The sequence below is a fragment of the Dysidea avara genome, chromosome 12 (assembly GCF_963678975.1).
Source record: "Dysidea avara chromosome 12, odDysAvar1.4, whole genome shotgun sequence".
Classification (NCBI taxonomy): Eukaryota; Metazoa; Porifera; class Demospongiae; order Dictyoceratida; family Dysideidae; genus Dysidea; species Dysidea avara.
Window position 1 is genome coordinate 19,224,368 of NC_089283.1, and position 26,724 is coordinate 19,251,091.

General features: G+C 37.6%; 2 protein-coding genes and 1 long non-coding RNA gene across 3 annotated transcripts; 2 read left to right on the forward strand and 1 right to left on the reverse strand.

Annotated features, from left to right (window-relative positions):
• The first annotated feature begins 3,927 nt into the window (after nt 1-3,927).
• On the forward strand, nt 3,928-4,477 carry LOC136241169 (uncharacterized). Its single transcript, XR_010694208.1, has 3 exons — nt 3,928-4,003; nt 4,069-4,278; nt 4,326-4,477. It is a non-coding gene; the product is annotated as an uncharacterized lncRNA (long non-coding RNA).
• A 34-nt stretch (nt 4,478-4,511) lies between these two features.
• LOC136241170 (uncharacterized) lies at nt 4,512-5,654 on the forward strand. Its single transcript, XM_066032347.1, has 7 exons — nt 4,512-4,630; nt 4,679-4,747; nt 4,800-4,885; nt 4,992-5,124; nt 5,179-5,287; nt 5,339-5,415; nt 5,476-5,654. Exons 1-7 carry the CDS (start codon nt 4,526-4,528, stop codon nt 5,605-5,607), a joined length of 711 nt encoding a protein of 236 aa, XP_065888419.1. The 5' UTR covers nt 4,512-4,525; the 3' UTR covers nt 5,608-5,654.
• Nucleotides 5,655-17,450: 11,796 nt separating this feature from the next.
• Nucleotides 17,451-26,724, reverse strand: LOC136240918 (uncharacterized). Its single transcript, XM_066031982.1, has 2 exons — nt 26,608-26,724; nt 17,451-18,629 (listed from the first exon to the last, which is right to left on the reverse strand). Exon 2 carries the CDS (start codon nt 18,618-18,620, stop codon nt 17,694-17,696), a length of 927 nt encoding a protein of 308 aa, XP_065888054.1. The 5' UTR covers nt 18,621-18,629; nt 26,608-26,724; the 3' UTR covers nt 17,451-17,693.

Genomic DNA, 26,724 nt, shown 5'->3' on the forward strand with positions numbered 1-26,724 from the left:
CCGAAAGAGAAAGAGCGGATATTGCGAGGTTGTCATGTACACCCTACATCAGGTCACATGGGGACAAAGAAGACACAGGCAAGGATTACAGAACGCTACATGTGGCAAGGAGTAGGAAAGGATGTAAAAGCATTTGTAAGTACATACCTATACAGCTATAACTTGGGGGTATACATATATGCGGAAGTATATCATGCAGTTGATGCCTTGCAATTTAGAATAGCAGACTAATACTCAGCTTTCACAATACGTATACCAAACAGTTATGTAATTTGGTTGCTTATTACAGTATGATGCCCCTGTTACATCTTTTTGGTCTTGTCAGTTTTACTTTATGATAATGTTGTAGACATATATAATAATTATGATTATGTTGAAAATTTACCCTGCTTGCATGCTTCTATACCACTTGCAACTGCAGTATTCTGTTTTCTAAATAGCTACATAAATGAAAAATGACCCAATTATATCAATCAACATGTTGGAGTTGCTATAGAACTGTACTGCAAAACTCTATTAATTTTATATGCTTTCAGGTTGTAAAGAACAATGGTTTACCATGTACGTATACATAATGCCTTTGCACAAGATGCAAAATATTTCATCAGTAATAAACTTGCATCATCACATTTTTCTATACATCTAAGGTGAAGGAATGTGATGTGTGCCAACGGATGACAAAGAAAATGGACACAGGGGTACCAGAACTTAACCCTATTCCAGTTGTAGCAACTTGGTACCACATTGGAATAGACTTTGTCGGACCACTAAAGCACAAGTCCACTCAAGGAAATTGCTATATTCTGACAGTAGCAGACTACTTTAGCAAGTTTGTGCAGGCATTTGCTTGCAGCAATAAGGAATCCTCAACCGTGTTTAGTGCTTTGTTTAAGGTATATATATATATATATGTTGTGTGTATAATGCACATATTTACTTAAAGTTTGCAAACACTTGGACGTATAGACTAATACAGAACTACAGTATATGTTTGTTAAAGCAGCTATATAATATGGGTCGGAAAAGAGTTGTATAGCCAGTTATGTGGGCCGTTTAACCCGTATCCTCCCAGCATACCAATTCCAGTATTCATTTTCTACGTCTAATTGAAACATTTTGTATAGCTGTATGAAAACCTTTGGCTAAATCACTTATCTTAGCAAGATGTGAATCTTGCTTACTTGGATGTCAATAGATTAGCTTTAGTATTCCTATCCTTTCACGCGGCTGCTGAAACTTATTAATTTTGTCATAGCTTCATCATAAAGGATCCTTTATAATTAAGCCTATCACAATCCTATGCTATGATCACCAAAATATTTTGACTTGGTTACTGGATGGTAGAAAAGTAGCTAGATAGAGATGGTAGAGAAGCAGCTAGGTGCTGACAATTTCAACTTGATTGCTTATTGTATGTAGGAGTATGTAAAACAACTGCACAATATTTGGGAGATTACGGAATACAGAATAACCGTGCAGAAGTAATACATGTACTTTGAATGTTTGTCATTAATGTGAAACTGTGCATGCAGTTAATAGCATCCACAGGTGTCCAAATTGACTTAAAGAATACTTTTGTATGTTGCATCTAATTCTGTTTCCATGCAGTAACAATAAAACAATGCAAAATAAAATCTACTAATACATTCGGAAAAGTTCACACATATACATGAACACACACACGCACACACACACACACACACACACACACACGCACACACACACACACACACACACACACACCCAAGACAAAGCAATGTATTATAGTGTGCTGCAAAAATGTAATTAAATACTAACAGAATGAAGTAGTCATTATAACCCAAGCAGCCACCAGAACCATGCAATTCAAAGTGTACCATGTTATTTACTTGCATATTACATACTTTACAGTTATTCATGCAGTTTGGATTACCAAGAGTAATTACTTCTGATCAAGGAAGTGAATTTAACAATCGCCTTGACAAGAAATTGATGAAGATGATGAAAATTGACCACCGTTTGACTACCCCTTACCATCCTCAGGTAACTACTACTCTACTATCCTATATTATATGCTATGTTGTAACTAATCAACATTAATAGTTGCATGGTAAAGAAATGCATAGTGCTATAATATGCATATTTACCTTATGCACTTTAAGTAGATACAACTGTTTTATGTGTCTGTTGTAGGCAAACGGCTTGGTTGAGCGTTTTAACCAGACCATCCAGAATATGCTGGTAAAGTTTGTTAATGAGAAATAGGAACTCTGGGAAGATTATTTAGACACCTGTGTTTTTGCTTACAATACTTCTAAACACGAGTCATCAAAATATTGCCCTTTTGCTGTGATGTTTGGACGACAAGCTCTGTTACCTGTTGAAATTCAATATCCCAAAGAAGAAGATATCGTACAGCACTTGGATCATAATGATGAAGTTATAGAACAACATTTCATTCATCAAACAAAAGTAGCACAAATTGTGAAGGAGAACATACTCACCGCTCAAAAGCGTCAAAAACAAGTGTATGACAGGAAGCACCATAACCCAGCTACATTCAAAGTTGGAGCATTGGTTCTTAGAAAAGATATGAAGAGGAAAAAGCGGGCTGGTGGAAAAATGGATTATAAGTGGCAGGGTCCTTATAAAGTTGTGAAGTCTGTTGATAAAGGAATTTTTCAGATCCTAAACACCAATGACATTAAACAGACTTTAAAAGTCCATGGTACACATTTGAAATTGTTCTATCCACCCAAGAAGGTACATGCATGTATGTGCGGCACACAGGTGTGTGTTTATGTAAGTTATAATTGTATAGGCAACTGGTTGTATCTCAACATCTCATGACGAAAGTGATAATAGTGGCAACACATCTGTCAGAAGTGGAAAAGGATCCATTTCACATGATCCTAGTGCCAGTGTGAGCGACAAAGTAAGAACTTATAACTGCATGTTAATTGATGTAATATTATCTTGCAATACATAGGAACCATGCAACTCGATATCCCAGTATGATGACAATATCAAGACTGACCAAATAGAGGAGGACAACACATCAGTTGTTACTCACAATACTTGTACACATACTTCAAAATCTCACAACCCAACAGTGTCCATTATCTCACATGAACCTAGTGCCACCAAAAGTGATAAAGTAAGATTATTTGATACTATACTGTAATATTTATATCATGTACATGTTATAGGATCCCATCTTGACATCTCAGTGTGATGAAGATACTAAGACCAAAATTTTGGACCAAATGGATGATGGCAACATATCAGTGCTCCTACATGCTCGTACATCTCATGATCAGAGTGACTCTTCTTCAAGAACGTCCATTTCTTATGATCCTAGCAGCATCATGAGTGACAAAGTAAGTAATGTATAGGCTTATTGCCAAGCATGGTAACTATGGTTGTAGTGCAGCCAGCATACATACTTTGAGTAGTTTTAATAAGCTCACTGATTTGCTGGTTACATAGCTACTGTAGCATACTATATACACCCACGTGGAATTCTATATGAGTACATGTAATAGGAACCCAGCTATCCCAGTTTGATATCACGATGGGATGAGGAAGATATCACTCACTGTAAAGATCTAGTACGAATGAATAAGGAGCAAGGGTACAATGTATCAGTTGCTATTAATGTGGTTAGAGGTTCCTCCAATTCGTTCTTCACATATCTTACTAATGTCTATTTTCAGAATTGCCCATTGGTTTACAGTTCCCCCAAACAAGCAGGAGGCTACTTCCCAGAGTTTGGCAGTTTTAGTGCACCTGCGCTATCACCTATTTACAGCCAAAAACTGGAACACAATGAATTTAAAATAAAGCCTACATCTGATAAAGGTAAATTGTGATAGCTGGAAAAACATCACAACAGTTCCAATAGGAAAGAGGGTTGTTGATATGATATTCTCACCACCAAAGCACATTGAGAAAGCTGAATTTCTCTGATAGTCCTGATACGAATTCAGTTAAGCCATTGAGACGACGTCGCAAGCTTATAAAGGTTGTATTTTGTTGTGATAATTCCTTGACAGCTATTGTAATTATTGTGTGCTTACCATTACACAGAGATGTGAGGAGTTTCAGAAAAACACCGTAACAAAGCCTCCTACAATAGCGGAACCATCAGTGGTAGCACCTATGATTGCGACAACAGAGACAGTGGAATCCAAGATAACAGCCACACCTAACGTAACAGCTACAATGTCTACAGCAGTAACAGGAATGATTAATACAGCCGGAGCCAACAATGGAAGCATCATACCACTTACAGCCTATGTATGTTTTTGTGCTGTGGTACATATGACTCATATATATACATACAGGATCAGCTAAAAGCTATCTGGAAAAGAAAGCCGTGCTATGTAATTAAAGCTAGGTTTGGACATTTGGCTATACATCAAGGTAGCTTTCACAACTTGAAAGGAAATAACTGGTTAAATGATGAGGTCAGTGCATTGTATTATATACCTCTAAATTTGATGCACTAAAATTAATGTTATAGGTAGTGAATGGATATTTACGCATGCTAGTTGAATTGAGGAATGACAGTTTTGCTGTCTTGTCACAAACCATCACTGCCTGGGTTAATCGCTCAAAATCTGGGAAATCATCGCACCTTTTAAGCAAGGTAAGATCACAAATGCTACGTGGAGGAGTTAGTTTATTCATACTATAGGAGACGCTAAGCACCAAAGTGTTTATTGTTGGAATGTACAATCGTGGAGAAAACCACTGGATATTGATTGTAAGCAATTTGCATAGGGTGATACCAATACACTTGTTGTGCTGCTCTGTAGGCAATCAACATGGAAGAAAAAAAGTTTTACTACATCGATCCTCTTGGACCATCGCGAGCCATACGTGGAGCATACACAGGTTTGAAGTATGTTCAATACTGTAACATTGACTGTTAACATAATTATACAGTGCATCACTGTGAACTAAATTGATGCAATGCACTTTTACACCTAGTTTTATATGCTCCATAGAAGGTTCTTTGCTATGAGATATAACTGCGTTGGTCAAGACAACGTCTCATTGGACAAGTTTGAGCTCATTCAGCTCAAGAAAGGTGTGCAAAAGCCAGGAGACAGCTTCAACTGTGGTGTTTTGAGTTTAAAGGTATAACATCTCGCTTTTGTAGCTAAGGCTATAAAGTTTGTGTATTATACACAGATTGCTGAACAATTGTTAAATTTTAACCGTATCGACGAAGACGCCATTTTGCAAATGAATATGAAGAAAGCCAGAATAGATATAGGCACAGCACTCCTCACCAATTCAAGTAATTTGCTCTGCGTTAAAGTGTGCATAAATATGTGTGTTTCAAATTCAGTTGACATGACTGAGCGCTGCATCATGTGTGGACGATCTGAAGAAAGTTTTCAGCATGAAGATTATACTGATCGCTGGGTATGCTATACACATATATTATTCATGTGAGAACTTTATGTATATTTATTGTGTATGTAGATCCAGTGTGGTAACTGTAATGCGTGGGTGCATGTAATCTGCTCAGGAGTAACTGTGGATGACCCTTCAGCACCCTCTTATGAATTTAACTGTATTGATTGTGTCAAACAATGTAAAGACTTTACACATTAGCTAATGACTGTAACAATTGTTGATGTATATTGGCAAACTTTGCTAACTAGTTAGCTATTTCATGGCATACATTAATTATGCTAGCTGCATCGCTTTTATGGCTAGCTATTATAGCCTGGCATGACGCATGTCAGGGAATACATTAGTAGTGAATTGACAACATAGACTGATCACCGGCATCATGGCTGAGAATCCACGAAGCACAGGCCTAGCCGAGCATACAAGGCACAGCCTGTAGCCTCATACCCGATCACTGGCACTGTAGCTTTATAGTTTAAAAACAAGCTGTACGAAGAAACTGATCCGGTCGTGTTGCTTGCCGCGCCTGGATCATATTCAGCGTGGGGGACCACTTGTAGCAGAGGGGGACCAACCGTGGCGCTCTAGGTTGTCCGGGGGGGACAAGTTGAAGTGTCTCAAGTGGTCCGGGGGGACCATATAGCGCGGCTTTAACTAGTCCGGGGGGACTGATTTTGGGGGGACCAATTGTCGCATGACAGACCTCAGCGGGGCTGTTGGTACCCGTTTAAACGCCCATGCGTTGTCAATGTTACAGGCGCGTGCTATGTATCGAAGTACTGGACTCAGCGACTGGACTAAAACTCATTGTTGCTGTTGTTGTGCCTCGACAGCTGCTTGTAAGCAAGTAATGTAGTGTTGATTAGTACAAACAAGCCCATTACACCTCCCTCTAATTCAGTACGGCTGTTACTAGCCATTTAAACGCCCATGCGTTGCCAATGTTACAGGCACGTAATTATCGTGTTTCGTATCGCCTCAGAGCGTGGTCTCTATTGGACATGAGCGTGGCTCTACGAGATTTAGAGACCACGTTTTCAGCCAATCAAATTTCAGTATCAAACTTGTTGTAGTCATTTCGGAGACACTAAAAACCATGATCCGACCAGTGAAAATGTTTAAGTTGCTACTGTTCCCTGTGTTCGCATTGAGTCTGTTAAAGTCACTCCTTACTTTTTTGATCGATATAACGTGAGATATAATAGTCAGCTTACTGATACGTTTCAACTTTTAAAGATGTCATTGATAAATCTTTTCTTTCTCAACCTTTGAACGGCAGAGCAGTAAGAGACAATGATGGTACACAAATATTAAAAAATCTGAAAACACCAAAAATAGAATTGGAGCTAAAAACAAAAGATGGCGTTCAAACCGATGTCACCGCTGTTACTGTGTGGAACCATCTTGGTGATGATTTATCTAGCCCACTTCCAGGTACAATTTTTGTTCGCTCCTTTTACGGTCAACTTGCCAAGAAGATAATGAGTAGGAGATGGTCCATTTTGTTGGGGAACCCGGGTGTTTCAAAGTCTTGGTTTCAGTGGTACCTATTGTACTACTGTATTACCAATAAACCCAATTGCTATGGCACTGAATCACCAAGAGTTGTAGTACGACAGATGGGAAATGAATTAATGACTTTTTACTTTCTGCAAAGTGTGAAACAAAAGCGGATCCAGTTATTCTCCGGCTGCTTGACCAGTCTACTACTCTGTACCTGTTTGAACCTGGGCCCAGATTAATGGAACCTTTCCATTCTATCTGTCCGCATGCTTTGATAATCGCTACATGTTCTCCTGATGAAAGAAGATATGTGACCGGATTTACGAAAAGGTACCTTTTCCACACATTTAACATGCCAGCAAACAAAATGATGTAACACTTGACTCCTTATACTGATTATCTTGCGCTTAGTCTCAAAATGTAGCCAGATACTGTACCTACATTTATTGAAAATTTAAAGCAATTATATGCCATGGTCAAAAAGTTATGAAACATTAAACTTCAAAAAATGTGTCAAATTTTGTGTGTGAAAAAGGTACCTTTTTGCAAATCCGGTCACATATAAGGAATTCAAGAAAAGAGGAGCTATAAAGTCCTACATGCCTTGTTGGACACTTGATGAACTACAGGCGGTTGGTGCTTACATAAATGAGAATTGTCATGGAAAGTTGGAAGTTGATTTTTCTCCAGAGGATATTTTGGACTGGTTTAAAAGATTTGGAGGAATCTTGTGATACATACTTCCTAGCAAGAAATTAGTTTTATTGCAGGCAGACAGAGATAACTAAAGTGCACAACTTTGGCTGATACTTATACACCTTTCAGAAACATTGAGAAGACTGGTGGTAGCGATAAGAGCATAAGTCACTTTATTTTGCAGTATAATGTTGAATATGGCCACCAATGTGAGAATAATGACGAATTTACTAATTTCACAATGTAGATTGCAAGTGACTATCAAAAAAAATTTTTTATTACAAGATAATATTATGAAGGATTATGAGGTGGTTCAATGCATAGACAATCTTAACCAAATGTTCAGGGGTTCCAAGGAAAGCATACCAGAATTGTTTCAGCTAGTTGTGTATAAGCGGGTTGTGTCCAAGGGGGTTTCCAAATTTGGTACTGAGTTACAGTTGCTGTGCCCCCAGTTGCTGAAAAAATTTGAACATTGGATGCACAATTCCATGGATGGCATCAGTGTATGATTGCTAATTTGGTTTATGACTTTTCTGTCAGACATAGTGATCCAAATGCATATCCACTCTAAACTAGTACATTATTGTTATTATTCCCTTTTAAATATTATATTTTGATATGAATGTTCTATTAGGGTAGTTTGGTTGATACACCTGACTGCTCTATTAGAGTATCTCGATCTTTTAATGCCTCTCCCTTAGTCCACCCCTAAGGAATCAATGCAAGCTTACTATTAATCTGTAGCTGTACTATTTTGCCCTGTTCTCATTTTCTGTATGGTTGTGCTGCCAAACTAAGGTGTTGCTGCTGCAACTGAACCCACAAGTTCAAAGGGGGTTTCCGGAACCCTAGGAAACCCCCGAAATGTATCGTTCACAATTATCCAGACATCTCTAATTTTCTTTAACACAAAATGATGCGAGAAAATCTCCCAACGGCTATTGCTCCCTTCATACTGCATCTTGCCCTCACATGTGACAATGATGGTCGACTGCTCCCCAGTAAGTTCTGGAATAGCAGGAAATAGTAGCTTTACAGTGACCACTAAAGGTCTGAAGCGGCTTGTGCTGCAGCCTTAGCATGAACAAATATAATTTTGTGGTGGGTACTGTGAGGATACTGTGTATGGGTATACTGCATGTGGGTAATATACTGTGGGTACTTGCTGTATCAATGTTAACCCATTCTGGTATTGTCAAGGTATTTATGGCTTCCATGCATATGCATGTGGTTTTTGTTTTTTTGTTTCAACCACAAAACCACCATTTAGTACAAATACACAAGGTGAAAAACACATGTAGGGGTGTTCGCACTGTCACTATAAACCGCTTTCAAACCGGCCCAGTTTAATTCGTTCGCACGTAAAGTGCTTTATTATAAACTAGTTATTATCAACTCACATTCTGATGTGATTTGAACCACCTCACACCGCTTTGAAACAATCCACTTTACTCAGCTATAAATTAAACATCTATCTAAGTATTATCCCACTAGGGACCTCGCTAGGGACTCAGTCGTGGCGTGTCCTGTACCTGATTAGTCTCGCTTGCCTTTGTCTCAGGTAGCGTGAAACACTCTTCTTCCCGGCTAGTTCCTTTTGTTTTAAACTTAAAGACTCTTTGCCGCTTTCAAATACATTCTTAACCAGAAAACATTGCCAAAATTAACAACTCCATTCTGCTAAAGTCGCTTAACTATTAGAACAAATAATTATTATAAGCGCTTTCTGTTTTATCTTTTTGCTGGTGTGAACGCGTGAAGAATGTAAAGCGGTTTGAAAACAGTTTGGATCAAACCAACTTGATGAAAGCGGTTCAAGTGCGAACACCACTTGTGACTCACTTTTGAGCGTAATTAGTCATTTTAATTCTTTAGCAGTTGATTTGAGGTTGGACATGCTTTAAGCGCCACTAAAACAAATTACATAAAATTTGCTTTATTGCAGAGAATAATGTATCAATCTCAGTACAATGCAGTACTTATTTATAGAATACATACATGACAAGAATGGCGAAGTTGTATACACCAAACTGCAACTTATTAATTTCATCCTGAATTCAAGCAATTTTTACAGAAGAAAGTACATTGCCTTGAAGTTTACGTGAACCACAATCTGAATATCTAGTGTTCCCCAGCGTTTCCTATAATTTTTCAGATTTGCTATATTGAGGGTCACGTGAAATACCAACTTGAACAATGCAATTAAAAGTATAGGTGGTGCTTATAGCACTCCTCTGGTCACCAGGCTTGGCCACTGTAAACACATAGCATGCAACACAAATTAGATGGTAAGCAACTGCATACTTGCAATGGTCAACCCTAAATGATCATTATGTACCTTCAACAAGCACTAATGGAAAAGAAGAAAGTACTTTACACTTAGGTATTTCACCACCACGCTTGTGCAATAACAAAATAGAATTCTGGTATAGTATTCATTTCATATTGCGCTCACAGTGGCATAATGGTTTCGTACCAAGATTTAACAATACCGCTGGCCCAAGGCTGTAGTGTTCCAAACGAAGACTACCTAACGATAAACACATATACACACATACATGCACACACCCACACACAGACACAGCACTACATATTGTAGCACACACTACAGTTTCCTAGTTTTAAGTACTTTTTCTCTTACATTTAGTGTAAATTGAGGTTCACTGGGGTCAGAATGACCAAGCTAAATTTTATTTATGGTTTCTTGAATTTAGAATAAATTTTGTTAATTTAGAAGTAATTTTCGTGAATTAAAAGTGCATTTGCATCACTCTAATTTTAAGCCCACAACTTCTTAGATTAAACAGCTCAATGGTAGAAATTATGTTGTACAGTGCATAATCATATAAAAATAAGTTTCACACATTATCCAAAGCTGCAAACATTTAAATAAGTGAATGCTCTATTAGAGTATTTGCTGGCAAGTGACCATTCTATTAGAGACTAGAGACCAATCGATTGCAGTTACTCTATAGTGCTGCTGGCCTTTGATGCTCGTATAGAACTATAGCCATTTATGCTGGCATATTTGATTGGGATGAACTTAACCCAAAAGCATTTAAGCTGACAATCTACATTTTGGGCTATTTATTGATATCAACTAAGACGATTCTATTAGAATACATGCACTGTTTAAACTGGTGTGCTATGGTAGGACATAGAAGTTCTAAATTTTGACTGCTTCAGGCAAAAAATAACACCTCTGGGTGCTACAATAGCAATTCTTTAGATATATCCATGTGTGATGTACAGTATACATGATCAAATTTAACATTTTCAAATACATGCAGCTATAAATTTTCTAGACTACACAATTAATGCCTGCTCATACATGAATGGTCAACACTGCATGCAGTGATTGCCAAGGTAATCTAATAGAACAGTCACCATAGTATACTCTAATAGAGCAGCCATGACCAAATTACTCTAATAGAACAATCAAATGTTAGTATCTATCAATAGCAATGCAATTAAGACAAGTTGAGACTACATCAGTTAAAGCTAAGCTTCTGTGACATTTCATAATTTGTTAAAGACACTGCCATCAGTGAAACAAAGCTATACAGTATATCTGTATGTGACAAGCATAAGCCCATGCATGCAGCCTCATGTATTCCAATGGCGGATCCAGGATGGGGCATTTGGGGCAAATGCCCCCCCCCTCTCCGGCCTCCTTGTGGAGGAGCCAGCCATGCTTCTGATTAAAACAGCTAGTAAATTTTATGTCAGGCCAACCAAGATCAGTTTAAAACTTACAAAAATATGCACATTTTACTAGCATTTATTACAAATCCACCTGAGACCAAAGCGAAACGAAAGTCAAACTAACTGTAAAATAGTCGCCCAGCACCTTCGTGCAAACTAAGCGCCTCTAAAAATAATTATCGTGTTGCTGTTATTTAAGACATTCAGAGCCTTTTAAACAGTTTTAAGACTTCACAACCATCTGAAAAGGCCAAAATGGCAAATATCAACAGTGAGACACCACTAAGAGGTGATTATTTCTGAACTATAGAAAATATGGTTCTCCCCATGCATGCAACCACCTACAACTTACCCTGTTCGTGCCCCTCCCCTAGCAAGCTCCTGGATCCGCCCCTGTATTCTGCAGTATAAACACAACACTTGAGATAATTATATGCACTTGAAATCTACATCAGTATAAGTATATAACCTGTGCTTAATATGCCCGGCCCATGCATGCATGAACACATGTATGCATGCATACTATGGTATGGTATGTGTTTCATACTATGTAGCCAAAGATGTGCAATGCATATATTTAGACATGCATGCCTGCAGTGGTATCATTCTATGCATGGGTAGCCTCAGCTATATGCATGGAAAAGTACATACTCTAATAAAACAATCAGTTATTAATGGTATGTATATCATTCCACACATGCCACATATCTATACCATCCATGCATATACATGTGCAAACAATTAGACATGGATGCATGCCTGTGGCATCATTATATGATGGGTACTTATAGCCTCAGTATATATATGCATGGAAAGGTGCATGCATGCAATCAGCTATTAATGGTATGTATATCATTCCTCACATGACAAATATATCTATATACCAAGATGCATATACATGTGCAAACAAATTATTAATAGACATGCATGCATGCATGTCTGTGGCATCATACTATGAAGCCTCTGTATGAAAAAAGTGTAGCTTGCACATCTACTGAAACAATTGGAGTGATATACATTCCAAATATGGTATGTCAGCCAAACATACCATTGGTATGACCTGCTAAAAGTATGAAATGCATACTTACGCGCATGTAATATACTTCGTTTTTAACAGTGAATACTGTCTCAATATCAATATTTGTGTGGATTTAGCCACATGAAATTTGATAAATAGATATTAGCTGTAATACATTGACCACTTGAATAGGTAGCTTGAAGCCATAGTTGGTAGTGTGAATTCTTTTAAATTCATGTTGCAACCTAGTAAAAAAACTAATTGCGTATGTAGTTTTTAGCAATCATTATAAGTATTTCCTTGTGCATTGATGTAGCTCTTCATGATCAGCTATTGGCACCAGTGGACTCTGTTTACGTAAGGCTGCCAGGACAGTCTACTTGGAGAGTATTGGTGTTACAGATGTAATAGAGAAGACACATAATTAAGACAGATGAACTATTAACACCAGAACATGTGGCACAAGAACCTGTAAACCTAAATCCACAATTAAATGTTCCATGTCACTCAACATAATGAGTCAAAGCGTATCGTATCCTTCAACTAGTTGGGCATCAAAGCCATGAGCAAACCACGTTCCTATGATATTGCCCAGCGATATCAAGACATTTTCCTTGGCAATATGTGAGTTAAACCAAGGTAATATGTGAGAAACAGGGCATGTGGGCGCATTAAATTTGCCTACTTTTTCAAACTTTAATGATTAAAATTTCACAAGTGAAGTCTTGTGCAATCAAATACCAAGCGGTATGAAGCCTTACAGTATAGAGTGAAGATTTTATCAATTGTCAGTTATAGCAACTTAAACTTTGAATTGAATAGCTACTGGTACTAACTGTTCTGTGAGTCTCACTTATAACAACACTGCACAGTGACAGTTAAGCCAACCATATCATTGCTAAGTGCACATGAAATACACAATAGCATGAAGTCACTAATGACACTGTAACCAACAGTTGATCTTTTTTAATGCATCATGTTACTATAATTTAATGAAGGAACAAACAGTCATGATGCACCATTAGCTACATGTACTTAATAGATTTTCTTCCATAAGTAACTGACTATAAGTTTGTGCAATTGTGGATGGAATTGTGGAAGGTATGGAACTACCAAGTCAAGAGGTTTTCTACCAGCAGGTATGGTACAATTCCATGTTCCCAAACCCTCCTAGCTTGGCATGCATTAATTTAGCACATGCAGTTGAGTATCACATGACGTAGATGATCTCTAATTTAAATAACTACCATATCAGATCAAAAAAGTAATGTACATGCATGACTATGACCTCCACTGCAGTTCACAGATGGCCTGACCACTCAAGATCTCTGGGCTCTGGCCCTGCTGACTGGCTGATACCTTCAGCCAAGTATAACTCAAAGACTACTGGCTTGTGTTTCACTGTTTGACATATCTTAGGCCTGAGATGTACCTTTTCACCAATCACAGTACATGCATCATGAATCTCCTTTATATGTGATCATTTTCCACTACCATCGCCTTTCTGTATAAGCTGGTGCATCCTACCTCAGTTGCCCTACCACCCAAAAGAGTTATATGTACAGAGTGTATGTGTATGTGTACATCTGTATAGCTCATCTGTTAAGTAGTGTGCACGTGTTGTTGTAATATGTTGTGGTCACATGCCATAATGTTTTAGAGCTCGGTGTGGTGAAAGCGTGGTTTGTGTAGGAATACATGTTGTAATGTGCTGTGGTATGTTTTCTTGCACTAATGGTAGCGTGTTAATTTCGAATTTAAGTGTCATAGTGATGTTGATATTGTTGATTGTGTCATCTCTATAAGCCTAAGCCTTGTACTTATCTGCTACTATATTCAATTTCCCCCTTTTCCTCACAGCCAAATTATTTTCATCTACTACGATGCTTTACATACAGTAGTGCATTTACCATAAGAATAGGTGTTGGTGGAGCACCTTGAACAACTATAGTGGAAGTCACCTATGTATGTACTTATCAACTTCACTATTGTCAGGCTTCATGTATTAACTTGGTACTTGCTTGTTTAAGATCTTACTTGTGGAACTAGAAACTATAATAAAGCTATCATCACCTATTGTGTGGTTTGGAAAATAATTAGCAGTTACCTACTGAAGCATAATAAACTTCCTGCTAACATCAAGTATTTGATGACCATTAAGCTGCTAGTCTATTAGTCATCTCATAAATCTGTGTGTGTGCCTGTTTAGTAGAGTGTATGATCTTAAACTGCTTAATGCAAAATGTGCTGTGTTGCAGCTTCTCTGTATAAAAGTAGTACCTGTTATGCTGGCAATATGTTCAACCATACTCCATATGATGCTGGTTGTATCTGTGCAGGCCCTTACAGTTCTCTGTTAATGTCAAGTAAATTTCTTTGAGAATGACAAAACATGCTTTAAGAAAATATTCATCACCAGACTTTGTCTCCCCTAGCTGACATCTTCACTCGTTTTCACTACTGTAAAGTTTTGTGCATTAGCTTGGTATTTGTGTGCATAAGACTTCATTTGTGAAATTTTAATAGAAAAAATATCATCACTATTGATTGTCTGGTGTGGAGGAAAGTTTAAAGTGATTATCTATCGAAACATTTTTAAGTGACTTGGGTACAGTCATGGCAATGAGTGAACTATAGTATCCAGAATTCATAAGCCGACTTTTGATAGTATATCCCATACATTGTTCTGTTAATACCAAGAATGTTGTTGAACATCTGTTGTCTATTAGTGGTAATGGCAGTGATGTTCCTACACACACAAAAATGCAATTATTCATGGCCACAAGACAACTTGCTGTAACAAAGAAACTGCTGCTAAGCTATGTTTATTAATGGTAGGATTTAATGATCATATACAGATGCAATTATATTGTAATGTGTCATATGACTTTATACCAATATGCCTGTTTGTTTAGCTTTATAAGGATACATTGCTTGAAAGTTTATGACATTGCTGAATATTTACTATAATGCAGAGCAATCTGTTATTGTGCATGGCCACATTTAGATTGGGAGAGACTATAATGTACCCTGACAAGATTTCTGCTAGTTCCCACTTGCTGGTGATGGTTGTGTACAATTTTAAAGGGACTTTCATCTGTTAACCAGTCAGAAAGCAACAATCTGTTGAAATCTACAGTTACATAATTGCAGAACACTTTTTTCATGTTTAATGGTCACACAGCAGTAAAGGAATCTAATGCTTCATCAGTTGTGCTGATGAACATGAACAAAGTGTACAATTCGGTTATCTGTAAAGAGTATACTAGTGTAGCACAATACAAAGAAACATCCCATCCAAATCTTTTTCTACACTTAAGCTTGGTGCCACTAAAGGGAACTCCCCAAATTCTAATAGAACAGACAAGAGAACACATGTATATTTTAATAGAGCAGTCAAACCATGTAACTCTAATAGAACAGTCAAATCGTACATTAAAAGTCAACTGGCACACTGTTATTCTTGCCAGTTTTTTTTAGTAACTAATACTGAATGGACCTGTTATTTAAAATATGCTGCATATGACAGTAGCATGAAGTTTTAGACGGTTAATGAATAACACATGACTACTAAAATGCACCATAAAGTACTCATGCATGCATTATTAATGGTGTGAGACATACGTACTAAAATATTGACAATGCAATTTACGTTTGAGAAAACAATATACATCTGTTGGTGAATGAAACTACCAGTATAATAAATTTATCTACAGACTGATTCTCAAACTATTAAAAGGAACTCTTACATGTTTATTCTGACCAACTCTCAAAACACTGTAGACACAACAATTTAAAAAATTTAGCCTTTGTTTGAATAATAATTCTGTGAATGTTTACAAAATCAACACCCACTCTTTCTACCAAGATTCATCATCTAAAGCATGCCAAATTTCATGGTAATCAGAATCTTCAGATAACACCTTACTGGTTCAGTGAAAGTGTTAGAAAGATAAAATTAATTAACTATAAGCTAAGAAAACCTTAAACCTTAGTTGCCAGATTACCTGTTAATTTGCATTAGATTTACAACAGGTGTACGTTTTCATTTTCTAGTACTTATGGAAGTCACTTATAAAAATATCACCTTTCACTATAATTTATTGTAAGGTTTCATGTATTGTCTGTGTAAACTTCAGTCACTTTACTTGTGAATTTTATTAAAACTATCAATAGTGTATAGCACTTATTTTGTTGTTGGAGGTTAACATGATCTGTTTGGAGATTACTTAGTAGTGGTCATCTATTGAAGAATATACATTCCTCATAATGATGTTATGTGATACACAGCAGCATAGGAAAAACTGTCGGTTAACTGACATAAACTCATTATCCCTAGCTTTCTATCAGTAACCTCTGGTCAATGTCAGGCATGTTGATCAACCAGATGTTGAGTTCAGATATGGTTTATCAGTGATAATTGTAGTAGCGCTCCTACACAGAGGTAAACTCCAAAACATGCTGTAGTGACATTCATAACCACAAAGTGGCTATATCACCAGCTCACAAAGAAACAAAAGATAGTTAAAGTAAGTTTTGTACAATCTTTCAAACTCTTCTTTTTAGTGCTGACTTTTCAATATGTAACCTGTTGCCAACAGCAGTCATAGCATGTCTGTATGGCTTCAACCGCAAGTAGTTGGTGGTATGTATATACTGATCTGATGACTCACACTCAGTTCTAATGAATTAACCTGTATGCATGCATGACCATGGTCATGTGACTTACCATTAGTGACACATTGTGTTAAAAATTAAGTTGCAACATTTTTAAAATTTACAATTTACTTGCTTGCATGCGCAACCATCACCGGTTTATGCTCGAGCAACCATCACCAGTTTAACCGGTGATGGCTGCGCATGCATGCAAGTAAATTTTAAAACTATTTGTTTATTAATGTTCCACCATCCAAAAACATGAAAAAACCAGGAGCCTATGAGCATTGCATGGTGGTGCTTTTGATCTCAAGGAGAAACTCAAACAATGTCTGTACTCAGCAATTTATACACACAATTACTAAAATCTATAATTCACCAAACAAGAATATTTGTTTATTGTCTATCATATCCATATAAGGCTTGAAATGTTTCTGTTACATTGTTAATCACATCTGTGTAGCTTAAAATTAATGATCCAGCCTTATAAAACAACAGTGACAGTTATAAATCATGTATAACTCATTTGTACATACTTAAATTGGACACGTGATGTATACAACATACCAAAAAACACAAACTACTGAATTGTTGCTTAAATATTATAACAGTATATGAAAAAATTAAATACAATTTAAAACCATTGTTAACAACTGAATATAACTATGAGTAGAAATAGACATTAATGTATGACACTTCAGTCAGATTATGAAAGCTTTGACACATGATAAACCAAATCCATTGGATAGTTTATAAAATCTGTGCTCATTGGAATGGTAGGATTTGCTCCATTATAAATGACCATTTTCTCCTCCACAAAATGATTTTCAATGTTATCAATGTGGAATTCATTAGTGACTAATTGATCAGTAGTTGAATGTTCACTATAAAAGAAGTTAGGAAATATCATCACTTCAGTTTTCCTCCATATTGGTTGACCATGAGAAAGCTGATTGATATTTGTAACATTAAACACCTCACCCTTGTTGTTGACTGCAAAACATGTAAAAAGAATATCATCAGCATTCCTGAATGCTTCAGTAACTTGTGAAGTGGTAGGATACTTAGGAACTGTTGACAGAATCTGTGCTATCTCACTCTTGACAGTGCTTGGATCAGCTTCAGTCGTTGTGTACAATCTACTGTGAGACCAGTCAGTAGATATAAGCAGGAGAGCCTTTCCTCCAGGTACCAGTACTCGATGAAGTTCTTGAAAGTGTTTAGAAAATCCATTAGGTGGTAGATTGCAGGTAACCAAGAAGCTAATAGCTACATCAAAACTATCATCACCATAAGGCATATCTGCAGCATCTCCAACTTGTATGTGGACCATGTCCAAGTGTGAAGTAGCTTGTTTAGCCAGTTCCACCATCTCTGGTTGTATATCAAAACCATCTACTGATTTTGCACCATATTGAGCAGCAGTAACACACCAGTTTCCAGCTCCACATCCAATATCAAGGACTCTTTTACCAGGAACCAAGTTCTTTAGATCTTGGGTGAGGGCAGAATCAAGAAAAGCACCTAAAATTATACCATATCTCTTGGTGGCAAAAGTCATTACATTAGCAGCTCCATATCTTGTTCCATCAGAATAATGACCACCAGAAACTGCTCTATCATTACTAGCCATGGTAGACAACTAAAGAAAGCAGACGATTGCAACTATTTATAGTCAGTTAAAAATCATTGAGCAATGAAGTATATCATGTCTTAATTACTCTATTTGGCTTGTTATCACATGGCCATCACAATGCATTACTATAGTAACAAAGTGCCTGCTGATTATGATGCCATTGTTTGGTTTACCACTTCATCCTCATGTCATGGCACAGCTGATGCTTAAGAGCTATATATAATGTGATTATATCATTGTGAACTACATATAGGGCTGGGTGATTATATCGATTGTGGGATTAATTGTGATTGTTTTGAACATCATGATTTTGATGTATCATAAATAATTGTGATGTTGTCACATCGCATGCAAATGTATATTGGTAAATCCATAATGGTGGCGCATACTTTTGTGGAAGAACACGATCCATAAACAAACTTACACTTAGTGTGAATAAGTCTTACTACGTAGTTAAAAAGCTTACTTGTTAGAAACTGTTGAATTTCTAAGGATACTATTATTCATTATACTGTTTGTATTAAACTGTAACTGCCTATTAATAGCGTTGAACAGTTGTACAAAAGAATGTCACCGTGAACTGTTAAAATAAATAATCCATACAAAATAGTGCTCACATGAAGGTATTGATGTATCTGAGTTATAACATTGCCATAGTTATCTATATGTTGCATCCTACAATCATGAAAGTAGCAAAATGTACTAGTTCCTCAGATCACTGAGATGTAAAAAGTTTATTTTGAAGAAAGAATATTGAGGAACAGCAGCAGAGAAATTGTTGTTGCATTGGCAGGTTGGATCACATGCAGTAAATACAGCTCCTCTTCCAATGCATTGAATTGGATCTTTGACTTCAACACAACTATAATTCTGTAGTTCTAGGGTTGAGCGGTTGTGACTTATGGAACCCATGCATCTACATTCTTATCAATTGTGATTTCGTAAGGATTCATGCATTAGTTTGGAATTCATTTGTTTAAGAATAATCGTCACAATTTTTTGGCCCTACTGTGTTGTAGCCGGCTTAGAGATAAGCTTTAGTAGCAGTCGTCAAATAACAAACTTCCTACTAGTGATGTTGAGTCAGGATAGTTGTACCATAGCAACTGGCTTGTACAATACTAGTTCTTCTTTTATGTCAAAAAATTTCTGTTAATGCTAATGCAAGTATACTGGCAATGTTACTGGACCATATGTTGCCACTTCAGATATGGTAATGGCTGTGGTGTTCCTACACACTCACACCCACATGCAGACGCACACACACCCACATGCACACATACCCACACCCACATGCATGCACACACGCACACACACATGTAGATAATGGCAATATGCACCAGTGGCATAGCCAAGGGAGAGCAAGGGGTCAGCAATTGTCCATCACCACTAAATTCAACCATTGTTTGCCCTTCCATCACAACTCACCACGTAGCTATCTAGAACATAAGCTTAATGCTTTATTAGTAATAATCATCTAATTTTGGAATTTCATGTGCCCAGGCCATTCAGTATCACTAGCACCAAAGGTAGCTACTGACTACAACATTGACTTGCTCATGTCATGTAATGAAAATATTAGTCACACACACACACTAATCATTATTCTATAAATAGCTTACTCATGTGATAGTGCATTTTCAAAATTTTGTCCAAGACCAGTGCATGACCTTCTGAGATAGTTTTATCGTTCTTAGTGGAAGTACATATGCTGAGGTGTGCTTGTCATGGCACTAAAGGAAGCAAACATTTATCTACGTCTACATATTGTACTTAAAACAGTTTGACTATAGCAGTGCCAGTGTTTAAAACTGAAGGAAGCATGTTCTGGCTCACTAGAGGGGGATAGGGGTTAGAGCTAAGGCTGAAGTGTGAAGTAATCGGACAAAAGTCACAAAACCTGTAGCCAGGAGTGCAGCAGAGGCTGCATGTGTTTATTAACGTAAGTACTTGCTGTATCACACATCATAATAAGTAATTCTACTAGGAATGTTTAAAAAATTTTCTAGTTGATTGTGGATGAATGTGTTGGAGTACAGTTGAGACATGTGAGATGGGAAGGCTCGATGAGTATTACCTGCAGTGATGACATAGATAGTAGTTCACAGGGGCGGATCCAGGAGCTTGCTAGGGGAGGGGCACGAACAGGGTAAGTTGTAGGTGGTTGCATGCATGGGGAGAACCATATTTTCTATAGTTCAGAAATAATCACCTCTTAGTGGTGTCTCACTGTTGATATTTGCCATTTTGGCCTTTTCAGATGGTTGTGAAGTCTTAAAACTGTTTAAAAGGCTCTGAATGTCTTAAATAACAGCAACACGATAATTATTTTTAGAGGCGCTTAGTTTGCACGAAGGTGCTGGGCGACTATTTTACAGTTAGTTTGACTTTCGTTTCGCTTTGGTCTCAGGTGGATTTGTAATAAATGCTAGTAAAATGTGCATATTTTTGTAAGTTTTAAACTGATCTTGGTTGGCCTGACATAAAATTTACTAGCTGTTTTAATCAGAAGCATGGCTGGCTCCTCCACAAGGAGGCCGGAGAGGGGGGGGGCATTTGCCCCAAATGCCCCATCCTGGATCCGCCATTGGTTCATAATACATAATAAAGTAGCTACAGAGTTATGATTTATTATTAGCTGTAATAATTCTACACTGTATGTTGGCTAGCCCATGTTTGGGTCATTAGCCTTTGTGCAATCATTACAACAATGTTGAGCATTTTGTGGGAGTCTCCCCCTTCACCTTCCAGCTGGCTATGCCACCGATATGCACAGTAAGAAAATTTAAGAACACAAGATGGATTGCCATTATCTAGTAAAAACAATTTATTGATGCATTCTGATTGGCTGTTGCCCATCATAATGCACAAATGATTTACATATATACATTCAACACCAAATGTAATGTGATTGTAAAGCTTCAGCTAAAATTTATTTTTATTTTTACAGTGACCAGCACTGAAGATCTACAACAACATGTGCTGCAGCCTTAGGATTACCTAACCTAATTGATTACCTAACCTAATTGATTACCTAACCTAATTGATTACCTAACCTAATTCCTAATGTCAAGGACTTAGACTTAATGACTTATAGCTGGAAAGGTGTAACAGAAAAGAGGCCAAAGTAAGGAAAAAAAATCCCTCCAACCCCAGGATTCGAACTGCAGGTCACCCAATGTCTAGTCGGGGCCACACTCAGTCTTCCTCCAGGAGAGATGGATTTTCTTCCTTAAACCTAAAGTATTTATTATTAACACTTTACAGTGACCAGTACTGAAGGTCTACAGCAACATGTGCTGCAGCCTTAGGATTACCCCTAATTTCAAGGACTTAGACTTAATGACTTATAGCTGGAAAGGTGTAACAGAAAAGGGGCCAAAGTAAGGAAAAAATCCCTCCAACCCCAGGATTCGAACTGCAGGTCACCCATTGTCTAGTCGAGGCACTCAGTCTTCCTCCAGGAGGGATGGATTGTGTTTGGTTGCTTAGCAGTTCAGGGATGCAATTATTGTTGAAAGTTGATGCATTACCATTGTGAATCCTTAATAATGTGAAGTTAAGCATGTCCAAGTTTGTTGACTGAACATCAATTGATAATTTGCTGTGATTGGATTAATCCCATTGTATTCAGGTATTGGGAAAATCATTGAGTATATATGTAACCGGATTTTGGAAAACTAATTTACTGTTACATTTGAAATACAAAATCAAACTAACACCACCAGTGGATAGCTACACTATCATACTACTAGTTTTGACCCTCAGTACTACTCAAGGCTAGTTTTAACAGGCTGGGTGGTGTGGAGAGCTCGAATGGCAGTTTCTGGCCTTGTGAAGGGCCTGGCTAGGCAAGAATCAGTGGTTTACTGATGGATGGCCTGACAATGTTGGCCAAACATTTTTCAGTTGATATTGCTGCATATCAGCCACTAAGAAGCCAGCACAACCCTGTAATCTCGTGTCTGGACTTCAATTGTGGTCTGCCTCCAATTTAAAGTCTACCTCTTGCCAACTCTCCTGAGCACTTGCCAAAGGAGCTACAAAAACTAGGATCTGTAAATTGCTGCATTCAACAAATAAACACTTTATCTTTGTTCTATAATTTAGCTAGCCGCAATGTCATCTACAGTGCATGTTCTACATATGTATGTACATGTGCAGGAACATCACTTCCATTATGACTGACGGAAAGGACAGCAGATGGTTCAACAAAATAATTATATACTTAACATTAGCAGAATATTTTTTCATATAGAAAAAAGTGCATTACAGGAGAAACTATACCATAGTATTGTGCCAGTTTACATTGCCATGGTTTTACCCATTCTCACCCAACCTCATTAGCATGAAGCTTAACGTGGATAACCATTAATAAAACTTAATACTCTCCAAACCAGACAACATGTCATTTATTACAACACAATAGGACAATAGTGATGCTAGCAAATTCACAAAGTGAGACCTTACACAAACGAATACCTATAGGCTATGCAATAAATTTTACTCTAGTGAAAACTGATATATGCATAGATGGCTTCTAATTGATGGTCCATGGTGCATTCAACAGTGTTGGTATCAACTGGTTTACTTTTTATAGAATTCACTTCATCTTTTACATTGCACAAATGTATTTGTGCTACCCTGATACGTGAGCTGACAACCTTACAAGAATGATTTTACTGAACCTATAGTATGCAATAAAAATCAGAAGAATATGGAATAATGGAACTAGCAGTAAACAGATACGGGAGGTGGACAGAATTTATTTGGAGTGGCCTTAAGGTTATTAAAATTTTGATGTGATGTAATCCACACTGATTAGATAGAAACCTGCAACACACACTGTTTACAACATTGGTTGTAATTTACACAAGTATTTCATGGTGTTCCTGTAGGTAAACACCGTTGTTTTTCTAAGGTTGTATAATACCACTGGTCTGGACTGGTGGACTGGACCACTGGATCCATTTTTTTCCCTTTTCCAACCAAATATTTGGACAACACTGGTTGGAATGTAGAATATGCTATAATCTAATATGGCTCCTAGCTTCCCGCACACGCACGCATGCATAAACGCACACACAGAAAGCAGTGCGGCCTTGCCAGACTTGTTGTGCGTCATCTACTTAAGGATGGAATAGCAAAACAGTTAACTGTCACCACTTAAATTTGCTCCTGATTTTGCAGACTTGAATGACCATTAGGATGCATGGCTACTACTATACTACAACATAAACATGTACTGCACAATTTATACCCCATGATAAGAAGAATGGTAGACTATGCCAAGAGAGAAAAGTTTGACTATAAAATGGTTAATGGATCTTTCATCATTAAATATAAAGTCAGTGATGTAGCTAACAATAGCTGCTCAGAATTCAAGACTGATTAGCAAATGATACCTGCCCAACTAAATTGTTATGCTAATTGTACACAATACTAATATGAGTAGGCAGTACCAGTTCACTTGCATAGTCCGGCTGTATCCGTTGTGGCTAGCAATAGCTACAACCAGTTGGTCAAATGTGCTATATAAAAAAGGGAAAAAAAAGTACCTCAGTGAGTCCATGTCCAGTAGTTCAGTCCAATGACTGTATAAAACTCTTTGTAATATACTCACTAACACTTTTGTAGACATACCGAAAAATCAACTTTTACAAATTGATCCCTCTACCAATGTGGGATGTTCATCGTAGTATACCATTGCTAGATCCACCATGAAACCGGATGCACGATTGTTGTCTTCACAGAAATATCACTTTTTGTATCTTACGAGATGTAAAATTTATTTTTAATCAAATTTCATCCTCCACACAAAGGACTGGATGAAACTTGCTACTTAGATCTTATCAAGAGTTGTTGTAGTTAAAAGTACACACAGCAGTAAGCAAATGATTTGCTACATTCGTGGCACAGGGCTGCTTTCTTTTAAAAATTACAAAACGAAACATGAACTTTTGAATTCAAGCTGCCCTACTAGCCAAGGCAAGAAAAGCCAAATGTTCTTCACAGTATTGTGATAAGGTTGGGTGCATAGTCTGTCTATGCTGTAAGTCTGGTGAGACTTCTCACCATCTGGGTGATGAGCATCAAAATTTTCTGCAACATTTGGGAATTATATTATGCCTTCTAGCCATTTCCAATGCTTCTGCAGCCACAATACCCACCAATGACAGATTGGAACGATGGAAAAAGATGTCCCTGGACAGTTGGTGCCAGTGGTTGTTATTTATTATTTCATCGATATCCTCCACACATAGTTTGAAGCTCTAGACCACTGGAGGCAGCTAAATCATCCAAAACTGACTTCACCTTTCATGCTCCACAGTGGCTTCAAATCTTTACTAGATCACCCTACAGCACCATCATGTTGCAAAATACTCAAAATAAACTGAAAAAGTACGAAATCTTTCATTTTCAAATCTTTCATTTTCAAATCAAGCTAGGTGGGACTCCTGGCGAGCTGTTGGAATACAACATCATATGAAATCACAGGAACAACAGCTGCTACTACTGCCAAACATTTTGGTCCATCTTTTATCTTCATTCTAAACAAAATTAGGTGATCAGTGCAGCAACAGATGTGCTTCAGCATTATTGAGAGAATCCTGTGCAGTGAAGCACGAAAATTTTGACGCTCGTCACCCAGATGGTGAGAAGTCTCAGATCCTTTCCAGACTAACAGCATAGATAGACTATGCACCCAACCTTATCAGAATACTGTAAAGAATATTTGGCTTTACTTGTCTTGGGTGGTAGAGAAGCTTGAATTTGAAAAATTGTGCTCATTTTGTGATTTTTGAAAGGAAGCAGCCCTGTGCTGGGAATCAAACAAATCATTTGCTTATTGCTGTGTGTACTTTTTAACTACAACAACTCTAGATAAGATCTGGTTAAGTAGCAAGTTTCATCCAGTCATCTGTGTGAAGCACAAAAATTTTACGTCTCGTGAGATATAAAATTTGACTTTTCTGTGAAGACAACAATCCTGCTTCCGGTTTCATGGTGGATCTAGCAATGGTATGCTACGATGAACATCCCTCAATGGTAGGGGGATTGATTTGTATAAGCTGATTTTTTGGTTTGGGGACCCTAACATGTGTAGCTATCTAGCTATATGTATTCTTGTTGTAGTATAGAGTTGTGTTGTACCCTGTATTCATTTTTTTTAAAATCTCAATAACAAATAATCAATATCACAAACAAACCAAAAATTGCTGTATTAATGTCCAAACTAAGGCTGGAGATGCCCCTCGTGCACAGCCAGGTCAATCATCGAGGGGTTGGGGAGATGTCCAGGCGAAGAGCGGCAACCACGCAAACACAAAACAGTTGAGCGCATCAAGGAAAAACTAATATGGCATCGAAGCCAGCAAAGCGTGTGACTGTAGGGCTTTCTCTGGCGGGTGGCAACGTATGAAGCCAACCTCTTAAGGACAGCAGAAAACACCCTGTATTCATTGCCATTATTAGACAACATTGTACCAAAAGGTATGTTTCCATGGAGTTTCTGTAATGAAACCATGCAAATGAAATTTTCCGGAAATGTATAAGTTTCTCACAAAAATTGTCATAATTTATGCAAGGTTTCCTGAAAGGAATTTGGCACATTCCTGTACATAAATACCGCCGAAAAGTAAATTAGCTAATTGTGACATTTTTCCCCTTTACTCCAGGAACTCCGCACATTTGGACATTTCCGTCTGAAGGAAATGTCACAATTCGTTATGCATGAAATCTCTGAAATACTATTTATGCGCAGTCCAATATTCCGTGACACGTGTCAGTACTATATGCCATGGTGTCAGCTGAGGAACTATGGTGTGGTCAAATGGCCGGCATACCCAGCAGCTATCTATGAATGCTATCCCACTAGGGATCTGTGAGAAGGCTAAAGCCAGACTAGCCAGTGCCAGGGAGTCATAAACATGTAATTAACTAAAACTATCCTGCCTCATTAATTTAAGTCAGTTTAACTCACCTGATGAGAATTGGAAGAGACCTCGCAAGAGACGCTTCGAACAGCACCGAGTAGCTTCTGGTCTTAGTGACGAACGCCAAGCCGTCAAGTGAGCACTCTGCTGACTGTCCGGAACCG

Coding starts and splice junctions, on each gene's coding strand:
- LOC136241170 (XM_066032347.1), top strand. CDS start 4,526: ATGCTAGTTGAATTGAGGAATGACAGTTTTGCTGTCTTGTCACAAACC. Junction 4,631..4,678: donor CATCGCACCTTTTAAGCAAG/GTAAGATCACAA, acceptor TTCATACTATAG/GAGACGCTAAGCACCAAAGT. Junction 5,125..5,178: donor GTGGTGTTTTGAGTTTAAAG/GTATAACATCTC, acceptor TATTATACACAG/ATTGCTGAACAATTGTTAAA.
- LOC136240918 (XM_066031982.1), bottom strand. CDS start 18,620: ATGGCTAGTAATGATAGAGCAGTTTCTGGTGGTCATTATTCTGATGGA.